Source organism: Mchenga conophoros, linkage group LG4 (assembly GCF_057382185.1).
Source record: "Mchenga conophoros isolate Kocher_MC1m ecotype Shallow Benthic linkage group LG4, M_conophoros_male_GT1.1, whole genome shotgun sequence".
Classification (NCBI taxonomy): domain Eukaryota; kingdom Metazoa; phylum Chordata; class Actinopteri; order Cichliformes; family Cichlidae; genus Mchenga; species Mchenga conophoros.
Genome location: NC_140529.1, coordinates 13,232,975 through 13,253,212, shown reverse-complemented (window position 1 = coordinate 13,253,212; position 20,238 = coordinate 13,232,975). Strand labels below are relative to the sequence as shown.

At 42.0% G+C, this 20,238-nt stretch overlaps 2 protein-coding genes across 6 annotated transcripts in view; both read left to right on the top strand.

Moving 5' to 3' along the window:
- The first annotated feature begins 102 nt into the window (after window positions 1-102).
- Window positions 103-5,563, top strand: ddx47 (DEAD (Asp-Glu-Ala-Asp) box polypeptide 47). Its single transcript, XM_085272584.1, has 12 exons — window positions 103-269; window positions 482-575; window positions 1,440-1,628; window positions 1,709-1,780; window positions 1,927-2,045; window positions 2,515-2,586; window positions 2,739-2,855; window positions 2,963-3,109; window positions 3,703-3,840; window positions 3,934-4,004; window positions 4,184-4,313; window positions 5,203-5,563. Exons 1-12 carry the CDS (start codon window positions 144-146, stop codon window positions 5,368-5,370), a joined length of 1,443 nt encoding a protein of 480 aa, XP_085128710.1. The 5' UTR covers window positions 103-143; the 3' UTR covers window positions 5,371-5,563.
- A 429-nt stretch (window positions 5,564-5,992) lies between these two features.
- Window positions 5,993-20,238, top strand: part of LOC146575649 (myosin-10) — a 69,535-nt gene continuing 55,289 nt past the window's right edge. For 2 of the 5 annotated variants that reach the window (XM_085270438.1, XM_085270436.1), the window contains exons 1-3: window positions 5,993-6,331; window positions 7,997-8,374; window positions 15,149-15,305. In XM_085270438.1, coding sequence (XP_085126564.1) covers window positions 8,030-8,374; window positions 15,149-15,305 — 502 coding nt within the window. In that variant the 5' untranslated portion in view covers window positions 5,993-6,331; window positions 7,997-8,029. Of the gene's footprint in view, window positions 6,332-6,478; window positions 6,621-7,996; window positions 8,375-15,148; window positions 15,306-20,238 lie in introns of those variants that run through there. The other 3 variants (XM_085270440.1, XM_085270439.1, XM_085270437.1) reach the window with 2 other exon arrangements.

The window sequence follows — 20,238 nt, the reverse complement described above, 5'->3', positions numbered from 1 at the left end:
CAGAAATTCCCATGTCGTATTTTTAGCCAATCACTGGCGTTTTCGGTCGTAAACACAAACTTCCATCATCCACTGCGGCTTAAGCTTGAACTCGTTTCCGCATCTGCGCAGTGCGGAACTGACGACACGTTGGGGCGAAAAGCATGGCGGACGAGGAGAGCGTGAAGCCAAACACATACGAAACACTCGAAATTTCGAGCAGCGATGAAGGAAGCGATCACGGTGATGGCGGAGAAAACGACGAGACGGTGAAGAGCTTCAAGGATCTGGTAGGTTTGCTTCAGCGAGTGAAGGAAAAGAGTCAGGCACATTAACACGGAGAGACCACTGCTGTTCGAGTTAGCTACAACTCCGCTGTGTTATGTAAACCTCATTTTATCCTTTTAAATATGAATGGGATATGTCTGTGAGACATATACGGCGCTAGTACACAATTACGATCGTGTTACAAAGATTTCTACCTTTTGTCTGCTTCCGACAGGGTGTTACTGATGTCCTATGCGAGGCTTGTGATCAGCTGGGATGGAAGAGCCCCACGAAGATCCAGATAGAAGCTATACCGGTGGCTCTGCAAGGTGAGAAATCACGCTTACCTCTTTCTGTCAGTTTTACTCAAGTAACAGTACATGATCACACGGAACAACCATACGCACATTTTTGGACATCAGGAAAAATACAACCCTTCTGGAATAAAATTCTTTTCGCTCTGCGGGAAATATTTAGTTATGTAATTCCAACGATTGTTTCAGATCCTCTATTTGGATCATCTTAGAGGCCATTTGCGTCCATGCTGTTTAAGTCCCCTAAGGTTTTAAACAATGAGCTGTAGACAATGGGTGGTTGTTGTTGAGGAGATCCTTGTGATGGACAAACTCGCATACAGACAGAAAAAGAAAGAAGAAAACTTTCTACAAGACTGGGACAAATGTTTATTATACAAAGTGAAGAAAGGACATGAATAAATTGAATTATTAAAAGAGGCAGATTTACTCCAACACTACCAGCCCCTGAATGTTCAAATATTCATGAACTTGTTTTTATATGTTTTTGTATGGCTACTTTTCAGCTTTGTTTTGGCATTAGCATAGCCACCATTTGTGCATCATTGTACTAGACCATCAAAAAAACAAAGTTGAAGTAACAATGACAGCAAATATCCTGTTAATCAGAGATGATGGGCTAAATGCATGGCCCAGGGATTTGAAATCTGAAATCTCAGCAGAGGATTGGAAATCAGTTTGTGCTCAAATTCATACCGTGATTACACACCTCATATCTGTACGTGTAACATATGAAACTTCTCCATATTTCTCTGTGAATCATTACGATTTAACATGGACTGAAGCTAAAGGAGCAGCGCTTCAGTCTGAATCTCAGGACTTGTTTAAATCTCTAAAGGTTAAAGTGCGTAACATTTCTTGTCTCCTTGTGACCTGCAGGGAAGGATGTTATTGGCCTGGCGGAGACTGGTTCAGGAAAGACCGGTGCCTTCGCTCTGCCTATCCTCCAGTCGCTGCTGGCCTCCCCCCAGAGGCTTCACACACTTGTTCTCACCCCCACTAGAGAGTTGGCATTTCAGATCTCTGAGCAGTTTGAGGCCCTGGGCTCCAGTATCGGCGTTAAGTGCGGTACGTGTCCTTGAAAGGTGAGGCGGCTTGCAGTAGTGCGGGAGGCTCTGTGCTCTAAATCCGTCTGTCTTCCGTTGCAGCCGTGATAGTTGGTGGAATCGACATGATGTCCCAGTCCCTGGTGTTAGCGAAAAAGCCGCACATCGTTATTGGTAAGACTTTACCTTTAAGAGCGTTGCATATTTTTCACACTTCACACGTCTGCTTATGTTCACCCACTGTTGTAATGTTTGTATCCTTTATAAACTGATTTTGATGATATACTTTTAAGTAAAAAAATCGTTTTGTCTTTTTCCAGCCACGCCCGGTCGTTTGATCGATCACCTCGAGAACACAAAGGGCTTCTCTCTACGAGCGCTGAAGTTCCTGGTCATGGATGAAGCAGACAGAATCCTCAACATGGACTTCGAAACTGAGGTCAGTAGCTTCCTATTGGTAGGAGACTCACTATAGCACCTCAGCCACATCCTCCTCAGTGTGCTGTTAAATGGCAGGCTCAAAGGTTATTGATGAAAGCATTTTAAAGTGAATGTGACAACCTTTATGGCAGTTTAAATCCAAAAAGTGAAATTTACCTAAACTTCGCATTACTGGCCGTAAGCTGGTAAAAACCCAAGTTGACGTATATTTTTTTGGTTGACAGTGGAGCATTTTGAAAGATTACAAATAGCTGATAGGCTGAGCTTTAAATTAAAAACCTGCTGGCTACGGGCTCCACACCTCCAACGCCTCAGGCTAGATTTGCGCCTGTGACGTGTCCATTTGTGAAGCTCTTTGCCTATAAACAGAGAAGGTTTTCGAGAATTTAACCTGTACAAATTTCAAGAAGCATGTAGCTCATGTAAACTGTCATTTTTATACCTATTATTATTTATTTTTTTACCAGGTGGATAAAATCTTGAAGGTGATCCCAAGAGAAAGACGCACTTTCTTGTTCTCGGCTACCATGACCAAAAAGGTATCTTTGTGTTCTTCTCTCTTTGTCGACTCTAGATGACGGAGAATGTTAGTCGCGTTTCTTTTAGCCGTCCTTGTCCTGCACATTATGGGGGACAGTAATAAGCAGCTGCCAGAGTAGCCTTTGCCTGACCTTCTGTCATATGTTTACAGGTCCAGAAACTAGAGAGAGCAGCTTTGAAAGATCCTGTGAAGTGCGCGGTGTCTACGAAATACTCCACAGTAGACAAACTGCAGCAGTACTACATCTTTATACCATCTAAGTACAAGGTAGGGTGCACACGTGTACATGTGCTGACCATGTGCTGACAGTTGTGTTTGTGACCTGCTGAAGCTGTTTTATATTCAGTAAGTTTAGCTCTTGGTTTTGCCAACAGGACTGCTACCTGGTTTCCATCCTGAACGAGCTGGCCGGGAACTCCTTTATTATTTTCTGCAGCACGTGTAACACAGCCCAGCGGGTGGCGCTGTTGTTGAGGAACCTCGGCATCACTGCTATCCCTCTACATGGGCAGATGAGTCAGGTAAAGCTTCAGAGACTCGGTTGAGTATAAGGATTTAACCTGAGATGTTAGCATTCATTATAGTGCCTGCTGCTCTGTCAGCATTACCTACGCATACTATAAAACCCTGTAAACAGTTTGGTTTACGATCACACTTGCAACACATGCTAAAGTCATGCTTAATTAACTTTACATGCAAGTTAGTGTACTTTTTGTACCATTTGGAAACATCTGGAAGTCATTGTCATGGTCTGCAGTTTACCATAAGCAGTCTACAATCAAATCTACATTCAAATCAGGCTGCAGTTCACTTAAATGTTTGAATAGAGCTCTTTGCACCATCTAAGATGCTGTTTTTGTAGACCAAGAAAAATTTCTTTCACTCATGAATGAAAGTGAATGTTGACCAGCTTTGGTCCCGTTTGGCTGGATGTCAGCCCTCTTTCTGGTTTTGTGGCATTACAGCAAATGTGACCTAATGTATGATATGAGTTGTGTGTAAATATGCACACAGACATTTATCAAATGGAGTTTTTAAGGAAGTGAAAGTTTTCCCTTTTTCTTTCTGGTGGATACTGTGATGTGATCTGGATCTTCCTTCCTTCGCCGTGCAGAATAAACGTCTTGGAGCTCTGAACAAGTTCAAGTCCAAGTCTCGGTCGGTGCTGCTGGCGACTGACGTGGCATCCAGAGGACTGGATATTCCTCATGTCGACTGCGTCATCAACTATGACATTCCCACTCACTCTAAGGTACCGAGGCGCTGATAATCATGTTGGTGGTGCGTTTGATGATTTACTTCACTTCACCGATGAGCTGATCTGTGGATGTGTTTGATCCTACAGGACTATATTCACAGGGTTGGCCGAACAGCCAGAGCAGGACGATCTGGAAAATCCATCACTTTCGTCACTCAGTAAGAAGGGCCTTTTTATTGTCACCAGTCATTCCATATACAATAACATCTCTGCTTTGTTTCCACTTATTGCCATTTTTATACCATTTTGACATGGTTGAGTAAGTTGTGCAATACTGTGGTTTGGAGAGGAAGGTCACTGCAGCAAGTAAATGTGTCTGGTGTCCATATAACCATAGGTATGATGTGGAGCTTTTCCAGCGAATTGAAAGCTTGATTGGGAAGAAACTTCCAGCCTTTCCAACCCAAGAGGAGGAAGTGATGATGCTGGTGGAGAGGGTGAGCGAGGCCCAGAGATTTGCCAAAATAGTAAGTCATCCTGTCTTTATTGTGTCTTTTCTCTGTATTTGTCAGGTATAGCCTAAAATTTGAAGAAGAAAAAAACATGCTGTGTGAAAACAATGGTGCATAAACCCGTCTGAGCCTGCCTGGCCAATGCATCAGTATTTAGTGGTATGTTTCTACATGAGGTGATTTGAGCTTTGTGACACAGTGTGTTATCCTCTTGAAATCAGCCATCAGAAGATGGATACAGCGTGGTCATAAACAGATGGACATGATCAGACAGGCTGTGGTGTATGAACAGTAAACAGTTGGTGCTAAGGATCCCAAAGTGTGCTGGAAAAATATCCCCAAAACCATTACACCACCAGCAACCTGAGCTGTTGATAAAATGTCGTTTATGCCAACTGTTACCATCCTATCCAATTGTGGCAGCAGAAATCAACACTCATCACACAAGGCAACATTTTTCCAATCTTCTGTTGTCCTTCTGTTTCATGAGACCATGCAGCTTCTAGCTTCAGTTCCTTGTTTTTAGCTGACCGGAGCAGCACTCTGTGTGGTCTTCTGCTGCCGCAGGTCATCTGCTTCGAAACTTGAAGCAGATGACCAGAGAACTGACCACACTGGATATTTGCATTAACAGGCAGGTGTAGGTGGTAAAGTTGTTGGGGAGTGTAATGATTTAAATGTAACCATATATTTAAAAGAGCAATGACTGCAAGCATAAACTAAAAGTTACGAACAAATGTTTGAAACTTGGCTAAACCTTGGCTAATTTCTTCAAAAATACATATTTAGAAATGTTTGATTTTTTAAAATTAAACTTGTTCCGTCTTGACCTAAAATGCCTGTATATAGAATATAGTCAGCTATTAGTGTAGATGAACATTAAGAAAACGTTTGTGTTCCCCAGGAAATGAAGGAGCAAGGCGACAAAAGGAAAAGGCCTAAAAGAGGGGACGGAGACGATGATGACACGGAACAGGCGACCGGCGTGAGGAAGAAGGTTAAAGGAGGAGGAGGAGGAGGAGGAGGAGGAGGGAAGAAGCGTGGCGGAGGAGCCTGGAGGGGCGGACGCTGAAGAGCCCCAACATTAACAGACTGTACAGAACTATGACATACAACGCCTTTACCGTCTTTTGAAACTTTCATTGTTATGACACGTTTTCCACTGCTTCCTTAGTAAAGTGAATGACTATTTAATTACAGAAAACACATGTTTTTCTCGCCCCTGGTGACATGTTTCCATTTGTAATAAAACTCAAGAAGTCGCACGATTGTGTGAGCTGGTGCCGCTGCTGATGTTGCTTTCAGACACAAGAGGGAGCTGTTTCAGTCAAAAGCCACATTATGTTTTATTAAGAAGTACTTAACCCTTCTTGTTTTCTAGCTTTTTTGTTTAGAAAACATGTGAGGTATTAGACAACAATAACAATGCGTGGCAAATTGAGGCGGTTTTATAATGCATGCAAGCAGCAGTTGCAATAGTTATTATGTTTTGGGGTTTTTTTATGCTTGTCAGTGGTTTGCAGCAAATTGGGGGGTTGGTTTGTTCCAGCCAATAGTGGAGAAGGGCAGAGAAAGACCGCAAAGCGAGAGCCCAATCGCTTCTAGGCTGCATGTAGTGGGTGTGCAGTGCCTAGATATTTGTGGGATAGATCTTAAAAGGTATCCACCGCAGCATAATGCCCGACAGTGTATTCATTATTGCTGCCTTCATTAATGCCATTGAGGGGATTCTGACAGGCGTGAAGGCACGCACATAAAAATTTATTAGCGGCTGAATCCTGACAAGAGTGCGACAGTGTGGCGTATTGATCTGCGCGATCACTTTCTAGTGCGCACAGTCCACCGTAGGCGGGAGCAGCGGTGGTCAAGCCTGCTCTCTTTAGGAGGGGCCCCAGTGTGGAGGCAGCACTCTGCACTGTGGTGCATACCGAAGCCCAGATACATGCCTGCATTTCTCTTGTGGCTAGCAGCTGTATAGTTGCGTTCAGGGTCGAATCAGGGGGAGCTTTGTGAACAGGTTCTGACTGCTGCAGGTAAGTTTGCTCGCGCCAGCCGCGAGGGCGAAGAACGATGGGGCGCGTGGTGATTATTACGGCGTCAGTGAGTGAGCAGCCTCCGGGATAGGGGATGGAGGTCGCTCTGGAAACTTACTTTGGCTGCAGTCTTTATTTGAGTAGCGGGGTTCAAAATCCACCGCTCGGCGTCATAAGCGCTCTGGTTGACCTCGAGGACTCTTTCTCTCTCTTTTTTCTCTCACCATAGAAACGTGTTAATTGGTAACACCTGAACTCTTAATACGTAACAGAAAAAGTGCAGACTGTGGTAAGCTAGCTTTATGACTCTTTCTTTTGGCTCATGACAATAATTTTCTCCGACAGTAACCTTATTTTTGTTTATCCTAATGGTTGTTCTCCAGACAATAACTTTTAGCCGCTGTTACTCGTTCTTTTAAATTAACCGTGTCGTGACTTATTCCCGTTACCCACTTATGTAGCTAGCTCCGTCAGTTGCGCAGGTTTATTACGCAGTTATTAGCCTAATATTTGGAAGGGCGACTTCAGCTGCATGTTTCAGGCGTTTATAGTTTCCAGAGCTACCTGGATAGGTGTTAAAATTCGGGTTATTTTGTATACAGCGAGCTCCCTGGAGAACGAGAGCGACTTATTGTATGTGACACTCACAGTACGTCGTCCATCTGTCCCGTTTGGTTTTCTGGCAGAGCGGTGTAGTCTCCGCAGTACGCGCATTATTGTTGTGCAGTGCCAGGCTGCCAAACCTACACTGAAGTCTGACTCGCAACTTTTATTTGATTGTCTGACATATGAGTTCCCTTCTTCACTGTATTACTTTATTATACCAGCTATGAATCAAGAGACATACTTAAATTCATGCATATCTATGTGATGTATAATGATCAGTGAATTCTACTAAATTCATAAGTATTAGTGTCACTGGACGTTTCTGCCATTATTGGATCTATAGTGATGACTACAAGTGGGAATCACCAGACACTAAGTTCATAATGCGATGTTATTTTAACAGAACTACTTTGCCATCTGCTGAGAATTGCAGTAGTATATATCACATTCTTTCAACTGCAAATCATGCCCTCAAAGTTGAAGTTTTTATCTCACTTCAGTTATTTATTTATTCATTTATTCACTAAAACCTAACATACGACAGATTCAGTCTGCTATTGAATGGGGTGAAATTGGCATCTACATGCAGTCCTTTTCTGATAATACACCAGTTAATTGTAATATATCTTCAAACATCACCGTTGCTGTCTACATAGACAGAAATTCACATTTAACAGAAATGTATATTTAACTGTTGCACTAAGCAGTGTTCCTGTTTTATAGGAATATAACTAGAATATAACCAGCTGGCAGCCAGTTGTGTGGAGTACCTTTGAGTTGTGCTCGCTGACAATGACTCATTCAGACTGATGGCAGCATGTTAGCAATCCGTCTGTATTTATAAATTAGCTAGTTATCTGCAAACCTCCATCACTCACTCTGAGAGTGACTACAGTCAGAGTGCAGCTGTTTGCAGAAAGGTTACTTCCTATGAAGTGACCAGTGCAATCCCATTGCGATCAAACACACACACACTCCTGTTGATCACATAGGGTGAGATGTAAAATTTGACTAAATTTCACGTTTTGCTACTTATCGCTGCACCCCCTTTTCTTCTAGGTGGCCATATTGTGGTGATCATTCCCAGTTAAAATGTCTCATCGGAGTGGGCAAGAGGACCCAGAGCGCTACCTGTTTGTGGACCGGGCTGTGGTTTACAACCCAGCCACACAGGCTGACTGGACGGCCAAGAAGCTAGTGTGGGTCCCCTCCGAGCGCCATGGCTTTGAGGCGGCGGGTATCCGAGAAGAGCGTGGCGAGGAAGTGCTAGTGGAGTTGGCAGAGAATGGTAAAAAGGTGGTGATCAACAAGGATGACATCCAGAAGATGAACCCACCCAAATTTAGCAAGGTGGAAGACATGGCTGAACTCACCTGCCTGAATGAGGCGTCTGTGCTGCACAACCTGAAGGACCGCTACTACTCTGGACTCATATATGTGAGTGACTTAGACCTGGAGCCTTCAAAAGGTTCTTTTTTTTTTCTAACAGTTTACTGTAAACTCAACACACTGGTGGATGGTTGACCTCAAAATTATTTCTCTGGCTGTTCTGCTCGTTGCAGGCAGTTGTTTCGTGTTTAGTCACCTGTCTTACAGTCTTGGTTAAAAGTGAGATCTGATATTTATCCATCTTTGTTTAGGGAAAAAAGCAGCTCATCTGAGTGACTCATGACCACACAAACACACTCACATATTTGCACACAGAATGACTGACAGAGCTCTATGGTCTTAAATGCCATAACTTCTCTCTCACCTTGGCTAAAGACAGACCTTTGCCATAAACCTTGCTGGTGTCACCCTAACCCCCACATTCCTTTATTTTAGCTGTTTCTCAGATCACAAAACAACCCTATCAGTTCAGTTTTTCTCATCCACATGGCCATTTTTTAAAATATATTACACATGTAGACCAGTCAGGAAAATCTCTGGTGTCTGTATATCTAAATGTTTTGTAGTAGTGAATTTTTACGCAGTGTCTGGAGTGGTCTCTATCACTGCATCGCTTCTGTCCCCATAATCCAGTTTCACCACAGATGAAGCAGCTCTGTGACGCGATCTTGACCCATTTAGTGACATGTTTACCAGGAATAGAATGTGGGTTAGTTTTTACCTGAGAGACTGTGGTTCGGGCGCTGCTGGGTGACTCGTTGCACTTATAAATGAGCCTTTCATCCAACAAGATGTGATAAAGTGAATGCAGCAACGCATTGCAATCGTCAAATGCTTAAAAGTATTATTATAATTTGCCGCTACCAAAATGGAAGAAAGCGTTTCAGCAATTTCCCATATGGCTTGAATTTCCATGTCATTCCACCAGCTCCCTCTTCAGTTTCTTCCTAATACCATGGTGTCATGGTTTCAGTTTTTTTCTGGGTTCAGAATTGGCTTTGGTGCTTGTTAATTGTCCCCTTGCCTAAGAGAAATTGAAAACATATGTCTGACTGTGTTGGTTTTCTAAAAGGAAGAGAATTTTCTCCTGTTTAGCTCACTGTTAGAAAAAGAAACCCCCTGTGCTTGAAACTTCTTTCCAGTGCGTTTGACTTACCCCCCAGAGCTCTGATATATCTACTGCAGACATAATATAATGCCTACCCCAAGGCTGTGCTTTGAATTGAGATAATTGGAAAGACCTCTGTATCTGAGTCATAATATGATTCTGCAAGTCTTTTACAAGTTGAGGTCTGTACTAACTGTTTTTCTAAACCTGTAAAATATTTTCATAGGTTTGCCTTTAGGACACAATTACTGTTTTCAATAACCTAATATTAAAGGGACTCTGTAGTTTGGTCTAACTGTACTTAGAAGACCTATGTTGATAATCCCCAATATCACAATCCACATTCTAGCAGACAATGCAGGTTGTTGTGTATGTTTATACAGTACAGGACTTACTGTACCATGTCTTTATGTATCAGGTACTTAGAAACTAGGGGTGCAACGATACACAAAATTCACGGTTCGGTTCGATACTTTGGTGTCACGGTTCGATATTTTTTTGATACAAAAAAAAATGTTCATGCCTATTTAATTTGTCATTTATTAAAATTATAAATATATATTTTAACTCAAAAGTACAGTTTTGAAATCACTCATCTTTGGAAAAGAGAGTTTATTACAGAGAAATGTCTCTTTCCAAAATAAAAGCTATACTACACGCTTCTTCTGGGCTATATTCTCAGCAGCATATTAAACATATCAGGTCCCCATAAGGAGAATCATGTGCTAACGGCTGTCTAAATGACTCGGGTAAAGTTTGTAGCATGCCTGCTTGTTGTTTTTGTCTGCTTCCACTTGTCTTTGCACTAGGATGATGTCGGAGTAAATGTCCAGTCATATTCGTTGTGTTCCCACTAGTGCTGTCAGCGTTAATCCCGTTGAAATGACGTTAACGCCACAACACGGCAAATCTCGGTTAACGAGTTACCGCAGATCGCCCCGTGCTTGGGGCTGGACGGCGTCAACACGTTAACGAGCAAACTGCGCTAACACACTAGTTCCCACACATGTAATTGAGCATTGCGTGGCACATCCAACAAACTGTTTTACTTTTGTCCATGACGCCCTTACCTTCAGGGTCATACGTTACATGAAAACCAAAATAGTTCCAAAGGCCAGATCTGAATGAGGGTGGGGGAGGTTCAATTTGCCATGTTGCAAGGAGAGCTTAACTTCTGTCTTGCTAGCTTGCCCTGCGCTCAGTGAATCTGCGTTCGACTACTCCGCCTAGGCTGCACTGTCGAGCGCAAATCCACTGAGCGCTCAACACAGACAGCATCGTCAGTAGAAAAGTTGATAAAATAAAAATTTTGTATTGTTCGATACATATGCGTACCGAACCGAAAGCACTGTTTCGAACGGTTCAATATTGATACGAGTATTGTTGCACCCCTATTAGAAACTGTATTGCTTTGAGAGAATGCCTCACACTGGTGTCCCTTGTGATGTTATATTATTTCATTTTCAATTGTGTAAGCTTTGAAAATTCAAGTTAAGTGGAGTAGACTGAGCTCCTGCTGAGCTAGATGAGTCAGTAGGTCAGTAATGCACATTCTGTATGTTAAGGTTACTGTGAAGAAAACAAATCTTATATATTGTTGCCGAAACATGCAGAAAAGTCAACTGTGGGCGTCCAGTAATTTTCCAGTGTGTATCTTTACTGTTAATTACAATCACACATCTGTTACTGGTCAGTGAAATCCTAGTTTCTGTGTGATTTTTCTATCCTGTACAGCCTCTTTTGTATGGCCCTTTGTAGAGCTGACGGCTTGTTTCGTGTAAAGTCAGGCCGCCTGTCAAGCTGGCTCACTAAATTTGGCACCTTTCTATCTGTACGGTGGTGAGTCACAGGCTAGCCACCATGCTACTCACTAGCTGGGCTACAAGCAAGCCTTTGTGTTGTTAGATAAGCCTCAGCTGTCAGAAAGCCTCAGCATTCTTCCACGGCAAAAAGACCATCCGTCTGTCTGTCTCCTGCCGCCTACTTCAGCTCTTCTGCTGCTCAGTGTCTGTCCTATCTTCATCAACTCAGTTCCTTTTCCCACACTCACTCTGCCTCTCCGCTCTGACGTACTTGTCCTGGAGAATAATGACATAGATTTTCTTTCTTTCTTTGTTTTATGGCATGCATTGGTTTTCTATAAGTATCAGCTCCAATAAGTATACTTATTTCTATAAGTATTCACTCTGTTGACCGATCATCAACTTCATGTATCGCAGTTTTGCACTAAAAATGTGTATGAAAACTCTTACTTTAAACATCAGTATTGACCCACAATCCATTTCTTTCTTATTGATTTCAAATATTTGCGTAGTTCCTACACTATGGCCCTGCTCAGAATGATTACATTATAATAGTGGATCTGCCTGCAGGTCTAGAGCAGGCGCAACCTAAGAAAGAGAAGAAAACCTGCATGGCCAGGCTCATCCTTATAACTTTGTAGAGAAAATGTTTTAATATGATTAGATTAAAGTCATCGGTTGACTTCTATTTCTGGAGGAACTTAGGTTGGTTATGATGTAACCTGTTGCTGTGCTATGATTGTTCTTCATTTTGCCTCTTAGATTTCTACAGAAATAAAATGTGTGGTGGATGTAATGCCATAGATTCATACAGCTTTTCTGATAGCATATAGTATGTTTTATATAATGGGCTCCACTGCCTCAAAGCTTATACATTTGATCGTTCTGCTGCTGCTGTTAAACTGATTGGATACCACACATACCAGTGTTTTACTTCAAAAGCCAAGTCTGAAGTATTTATTAGCTTTGCTATGAAATCAGTGAAGCAGAGCCCCGTTGGGGAACTGGTCAAAGTCTACTGTAGTCCACACAGATTAGTGGCGCCGAGCAAGTCTCTGCACTCAGAGTGCCCTTAACGGCTTTTGGAGTGGAGAAAGTCCCGTCAACGTAGGCCTGCTGTCTGACTGATCAGAGGTGGCAGATGGGGTCGGCTGTTGTGTCTGCTGTTGGCTATGTGTTGCTCAGCTGTTACTAGGCCACGGCATCCCCTCCCCTGGATCTGATTTCACAGTGGAAATATCACCTTCTCTTTCCTGGACTGGGCCAGGCATGGCTTCTTGTCAGGCGGTGTTAAGTTAGCTGTGTCCTCTGCTAGTTGGCAATAGCAGTTGTTAATGGTCTTCGTACTGGATTTATCCTGCAGGATATTTCACAATAAGAATATCCTTATTTTATTTTTCTCATATTTGCATATGTTTGAGGAATAATAACCACTTAATATTCTGGCATCATATTTTTTTTTCACTGTGACAAACCATTATGAATAAGAGAGGAGCTGAAAATAGTGTTTTATGACAAAAGACATTTTACTTGACCCTCAAAATGAACAAGAAATCTATAGATAAGGGCGGGTCTGCTCTGTGCAGTTTTAACCAAATAAAACATGAACATAGAATGTGATACAGCAAACTTCAAGTCCAGGTATCTCTCTGCAGCCACACCAGCTGCTTTTGCACTAAATGCTGCAGAACTAAACCATGGAAACAGAACAGACTCTCCATTTATAGTGGCTCCAGTTTTCAGATACGGGGGAATTAAATTTTCATTAGCCTTCGAAAAGGAGAGTGGAGAGTTAGAGTTTCAGCAGCTCTCTCCCCCTCATGTAGGGAGCAATTTACAGAAAGGATGAGAGCATGGCTAGGTGTTTTTTTACGCCTCTGCTTCTCCATTGGATTGGACCACAGGGAGCTCCGTCAGCTGGATCATTGCTCTGCTCTTCATCCTCGTCTGCCTCTCTCTACTTCATCGCCTTCTTTCTTCTGTATCAGCAGCACAGCATCAGTTGCTCAGTGCTGACTTAGGCCCCTGACTGAGCTGTTACGTAACAGCTACAGTACGCTGTGTGCTCTCCGGGTCCTTTGTGATCGTCTGCTGAGTCACTCAGGTAGACGTCCCAGTGCTGTACTCAGCCTTAGGTGCAGCGTTAATAATGAAGCAGGTGTCATGATGTGTGATGCTTTGATACAAAAAGATCCCAGAAGGAGATTGCTTTTCCAAATATTGTAGCTTTGTTTACTAGTTGTACTATATTAATGGCTGAGGAAGCGATAGAATAAATAGCTTTTTAAATATTTACGGCTCTTCAAAACAAAGGCTCTTATTATGGACAACAGTTCATGGAGCATTTGCCTTTTAAATTTATTTATTTCTGAACTGTATTTGTCATGTTGACAGTCAAAAGAGGAACCTGATCGTCAAAATAATTTCAGTTTCATAGATCAGATTTCTATTTCCGGACTTCTCCTCTGCTCGAGAGGTTTTAGTGATTGGTTTGTTGCCTATTTTTTTTTGCAGGATTACTCAAAAGGCAACTGCTTGAAAATTTAACCAGAAGTGAAGTTGGGCCCAAAATAGAAGTTATTAACTCTTGGAATTGATCCAGATTGAATCTGGATCATCAACACTTAAGAGAGTGCACGATTGGGCATTTTGTGTAATATTTTTCACAAAACCACATCAAGTTGAAATAAAAATGAAATGAGGATTGTTCTGATGTTCTCAAGAAAATGGAGCAGACTCATCCAGACTCTGATATCCTTCTGGAACCCATGAGCTTAATTCAAGCATGGTCTCAAGTGAATTTTTTATCATTGGTGGAGATATGCACCTCTGGAATTATGTTCATGTTTTTGTAAGTAGTGTTAAGTAACACTGCACAAACATATCTGTAACTCCAAGTAGCTAGCAGAGAGGTGCCCGACTCTGGTGCCCAGGGTGTTTAGCCATCTCGGCCTCACAGATTTATAATATCCATCTATCTTTTGTTCAACATCTGGCTCTAATTTTTTTAGTTATATATGAGGTATTAACTCACTGAAAGAGGCATAACTCAAGGTATGCGTTATTATTACTTTCTTAAGGTTCAGTCACTATAGCTGTACTTTATATTCTGTAAATACAATGGAGATTTGTGTGGGCTCCTGGAATAAGCCTAGCATGTCAGTGTGAAGGTCATACTACCGTGAAGCAGCCTTTTCTCTGTGTCATCCATAGGGGAAATGTGAAGCCCCTATAGCATCTGCAGAATGAGCGAGAGCCACTGCCCCACCAGGGCCCCTCACGCCGTCTGCCTTGCTCTCTGGTTGAGTCAGATTCAGCCTACAGCATAGCTCAGAAGCCTTCGCACACACTCTCTAGGGAGACATTGTCAAGCTAATGGCATAGCCAAATGCAACACCGCAAGTCAGAAAGTAGGCTAAACATTTGCAGTGCACACTGTTTGCTCTAACATGAGTCTTTATAATATTCCATAAACTCATTATTCATATTAATGCGGTGCTGTTTTGGCTTAAAAAGGCTCTCTGGGTATTGCACACAGACAAGTGTCTGCTCAGTGTTTCATTTATCAGCATTCCCTCAGATCTGCTCTGCTCTGCGTCTATCACTGTCTTGCATGCCAGCTATGATGATGTAAGCTACCAAAATGTGGGTAATGACAAGTCTTCCTGCACTGATAAAATGCAAGCTAGATGATTTATAAAACCAGAAATGTACATGCTCCTTTCAATCTAAAAGACCTTAATGTTTTACACATCCTGTTTGTATCCACTTATGGTTCCATTGAGCCTTTATGTGATCATTGTGAGCAAACTTGAGAAACATCCACAACAGACCTAATCATGTTCTTTTAGTTCTTAGAGAACTCTTTGATATTAACCTCCATGTTTGTTTGTTTCATATCTTTAAATACAGACATACTCTGGGCTTTTCTGCGTGGTCATCAACCCCTACAAGAACCTGCCCATCTATTCAGAGAACATCATTGAGATGTACAGAGGGAAGAAGAGGCATGAGATGCCTCCGCACATTTATGCCATCTCTGAATCAGCATACCGCTGCATGCTTCAAGGTATGTTACACATCTGCTCTTTGGAAATGGACCTTTTGCTATGATTACTTGAAAACTACAGTATGTAAAATAAGTGATAAACACATTTAAAGGTAACTTAACTTATTAGCAAACAGGTATAATGGAAGCTGAAGAATTTTGGTGTTTATCTCACTTGCGAGCAGGATTGGGTTTGGCTGTATAGTGTTGGAGATTAGTGTGTGAATATAGTTGTGTAATGTATGTGGAAGGTCACAAGGTCAGAGAGGTGTCTGTTATCACTGAAGGGGTCAAGTAGCAGATTAACTATGTGGCAGGTTTTCCAGGTGTATGGCTGGGGTCAGTCAGTTAATTGGTAATTGCAGGGTAATGCAAGGCTGTTCAACACAGTCTTTATCCTTTAAACACCAGGCAAAGAGTTTTACATCAAAGCTTTAAGTTGCATCGTTTATTCTTAGCTTGTTCTCACAAATACTGGCCAGAGGTCTGCTAATGTAATGTTTTTGGCTCTCTACATAATTATTTCTCCAAACCATGAACTGATTTGCCTTTTAAACCACTGCAGTATTTTTTCCAAGCTGAAATGAAGACAGAAGTTTACTTTATAATGGTGGCATTTTTAGGAGAGCCTTAGACTGGATGTCTCAGATTAGGAGGGGGACATAAAATGGCATTTTCAGCCCCATGGTAGCTGAGAGCCGTAGCATTTCAACTTTCTAACTCAAGGCTTGGTAGTGCCAAAAGCCAAGGCTTGTTCCTCTGTCTCACTCTTATGGTGAACCATCGTACCATCTGCAATACCGCAGAACCACATGCAGGTTTGAAAGGAAAAAATGTGGTGCTTCAGCTTCCACTGAAATCACAGAACCACTGAGCCATAATCAAACACAGGGCAAAAATAGCGTAAGCTCCTGTATATGTTTGATATATGATGTAATGTAGTCCCAAAGAGTTGAGCTAAAAATCTCATCACTGGGGATGTTTTATAATTTAGGTAGAAATTTCAGTATTGACATCATAGTACAGTGGTATCTTTTACTATGCAGCACATAAGCACGTTTAAGTCTGCACTATGTCTTTAAAAGGTTAGATTTGTGCAGCCAAAACTTCTTACTTTGAATTTTCAGATACTGATTTAGTTTTTTATAGAAACACCGTAGTTCTGAGATCCTCTCCTTTTTGTTCAGTTTGAAAAACATGATTGTTTTGGAAATTTAAGCCAGGTCAGCTAAAAGGTTTAGTATATCATTGCTTTGTTTCAACAGAAAGAGACAGTAGTCTCTTTCTGTGTTTCAGATGAGCGTAATGTGCTGTGAGTTGCGAGAGTGAAGCCTCTAAGCTCCTAATAATGTGTGTAGCGAGAGGCTCGCCTGGTAGACCTGATGCCCTGTGACAAAGGAATTTATAGCAAAAGTAAAGGAGATACAGAAAGGCAGGGCAGACACCGAAGGAGGCAAAGTGAGAAAGCAGGTTTTAAAAACATCAGTCTTCAAGTTGTCATTAACTTGACCTGCAGCACAGATTGGTTTTCATCTTGCAAATACACTGCATAGTTGGTTCATGTCTTGAGCTACAGCTGTTGCATACTTGAACTTACGGTGTAGCTGGAGCTCATCAAAATCCACCCGGCCTGCTGTAGGATAGACAGCAGGAAAAGGTTAATAGAGCATGCATTATTGGAAAAGAGTTGCACAACTTGTTTTGATGGTCTTTTATTGAAGCCCACACTAGTCTCCTTTTTGTAATTCTAAAAATGTCATCATGTGAGCATGATTACAATATAAAGACCCACAAGACACAAGGCCATGACCCAGTTTGAATACCAACTAATTGTTTTTGAATTTCTGATGTAGAAGGACTGCTGTGATAAGCAGAACCTTTATTAGAGTTTATCAGTGTTTAGACAGCTTTAGCCTGTCTGCTCTGAGCCATCGCGGTCACTAGAACAACAGTGTTCATGTCTCCCTGTTGTTTCTCTTGAGTCTTCTTTCACATCTGAGGGTTTTGATTCTTTAAATAGCGTGTTTATTTGTACCTGTTTCAGCTTTATGCGACAGTAAGAGGCCTTTCCCACTAGTACCTACTCATGTTAACTTGGCAAGGCTCGACTCAGTTTTTAGGGTTTTTCATTAGGTGGTAATACCTGGTACCTGGTACTTTTTTTGGAGTACCTATTCGGCCAGGGCTCCAAGTGATCTGAGCTGATGTGGCTTCACTCAATGAGTCATGAGAGCATCACCTCCACAAAATCAAATTAAAATTCAAAACCTGGCAACGAGGGAAATGGCTACACAAAAAAACAACGCTGTGGTCCCTGAGTTTGACCTATATCCATAGACAAAGCAGAAGGCATACCATCACCATACCATGGCATTCGTGTCACATGCAAATGACATCACGGGACTTTCGGCAGTATCACTATAAAAACACTACACGCGTTAGGTGGTGCTGGGTTGTGATGGAAAATGTCCAAAGTCGAGTAGATATAAGTGAAAAAGGGCTATAACTGTCTGGTGGACCTGCTGCAGCTGTAAAGCTTCAGGGTTTGTGTGTCTGACTGATGTGCTGAAGGCTTCCTGTCATGACCTCAGGCTGTTCTCTGGTCTCTGCTTTCAGCGACTCTCGCCACTCCAGGGAAGTCATAACTGGCCAAAAGTCACATTCAGTTATTTAAAAAATAAGAAAATCGCCCACGTTTAGACCATGTGAAGAGGCCCAGCCAGTATATTGAGATATATATCTGCTTGTAGAGGTACATTTGTTTCAACAGAAACATGTCTTTTAATGGATCAAAGTACTAACACATACTAAATAAATCATATCAAATCCGAAGTACCTCCAAATGGGACTTTAACTAACTTCCTCTGAGGCAAGTTGTGAACTCTCTGCCAGCTTTACCACATGGTTGTTGCTGAAAGATTTCAGGCCTAAATTGACCTTGGATCTGATTTTTAAAGTTTGGTTTTGGAACTTTTAAGGTGGCTCGTGTAGAGTTAGATCCCAAAGTTCTGGGAAAACAAATTTATATAACATGAGGTTAATGTTGCACCTTAATTATATAGCTCCTGTCTTTGTATATTTTCTTCAATGTGGTTTTCAAAACTTTGAATACACACACACACACACTCAGTCTTACCGGCCTGTTGTGCCTTCAGAATGTGTTTGTCTCGATATAGGATACCTCTCTGGTGCCATCATTCTTCTCTCTGACCCCCTTTCTCTCTGTTCATTCTTTCGGACCCCTCACAACAGGCAGGGCAAACCAGGCAGTGGAATGAGGTCATCGCTGCTGCAGCTCTCCATACCTCACTGTGTTAAATTATGCGAGCTGAGTCATTGTCAAGTTCTCATAGTTGTCCAAGCAGCCTGTTGCCCACTGCTGGGCTGCTGTGAGCAGAGGTAGATCACCGTGGATACCGATGTGTTTATCTGTATATGCAACTAAAATAACCTACCCCTGGGATCTTGAATGGAGGTGTCACTCTGAGTGGCACTATTTAGCTGGCTGCTTCTGTATGAATCTACTTCAGCCTTTTTAATATTTCTGCAGTCTTGTTCAGGATGTCTTTTGTAGCTCCATCTCAAACTATTTGGGATCTCCTACTGATTTCTTTCTCCTCTCAGCAAGTAGAGCAGCTGGCCTCTCTTATTTCTACCCCTTTACCGTTTCACTTACTAGTTTGTTCAGTCCCTTTCTTCCTTTCAACCAGAATGTTTTGGCTCTGAAGACACTGAAGAGGAAAAATTCCCCAAGTCCTTAAAAGCATTTTGGTCGCCTTTCACTTAACATGAAAAATACAAACCGCAGCTCTGCTGGAAACTCTGTGGCAGCGCAGTTTTCTTTGTTCCTTCTGTCTCAGGCTTTGATTAGGAAACACAGGAGAACAAGTGTGGGGAATGTCCACATTCTCATCCCTTCTCCGTGTCAGGATGAAGCCAGGGTTAGACCCCTGTTTAATTGACAACACCGTGTCTCAGTTTTCTCTTATTTCACCTCTCAACTGCTCAGGCCACAAGGCTCAGTTCATGACAGATTTGTCCGTAAGTATTGTAAGTATGCATTTGTGTTTTGTGTTCAGCAGTTTTCATCCATATTTTTTATCCTTTTATGAGTTAGTTGTCTGTTTCTTACTGCTGCTTCACTCTATGAGAAGAGTGCGCCTCACACTCAGGTTGGAACTGTATAATATAGTCATGTTACTGCCACTCGACTCACTTACAGGACTGGTAAGTGAATGCCACAGATAGTCACATATACTGACTGCACTCCATAGGAGTAATTTGCTTGTCAAAAAAGGGCAATATGAGTGCATCCATTTATGAGTCTTTCTTTTTTCTGTATGCAACACAGCCTGGTTTGCAGCCTCACATCAACAAATTTGAAAAGCAGATTTTACAGTGAGATTATTTTTATTCTGATCTCCATCACATGGTAGAGATCCAGCACATCTGAGAACACAGATGGTACTGTAGACACAACCTGTTTAGAAATAACTAAAAAAAGAAAAGCAAACCTACTGTCTCCTTCTACTGTAAAGACATTTTCTTTGCTTAGGTATTGTAGATCTCATTCCATATTTATTCTATATACTCATCCTGACGTCAGTGTGATGAGCATCTGTCAGTATAAGGGAAATCTACTGTTAATGTTAGGTGTAAATTCACACAAAACCCATTGTGATTTGAATGGGAGGTGAGCCTTTATAGAGTGAATGCAACCTCAGAAATTAAAGTAATGCTATCACAAAACTTTTTCTTAAACATGAGAACTACAAGTCCCTCACTAAAGAATGCAGTGCATTTCCCTTAGTATAGGTCAGGGGTCGGCAATCCTGGGCACGCGTGCCAGGGTTAACTGATGGCACGACCATAGCTGGACTGGCCATCAGGTATACCGGGCATTTGCCCGGTCGGTCGAAGCGCTTTGGGGTCCTTAGGGACTAGAAAAGCGCTA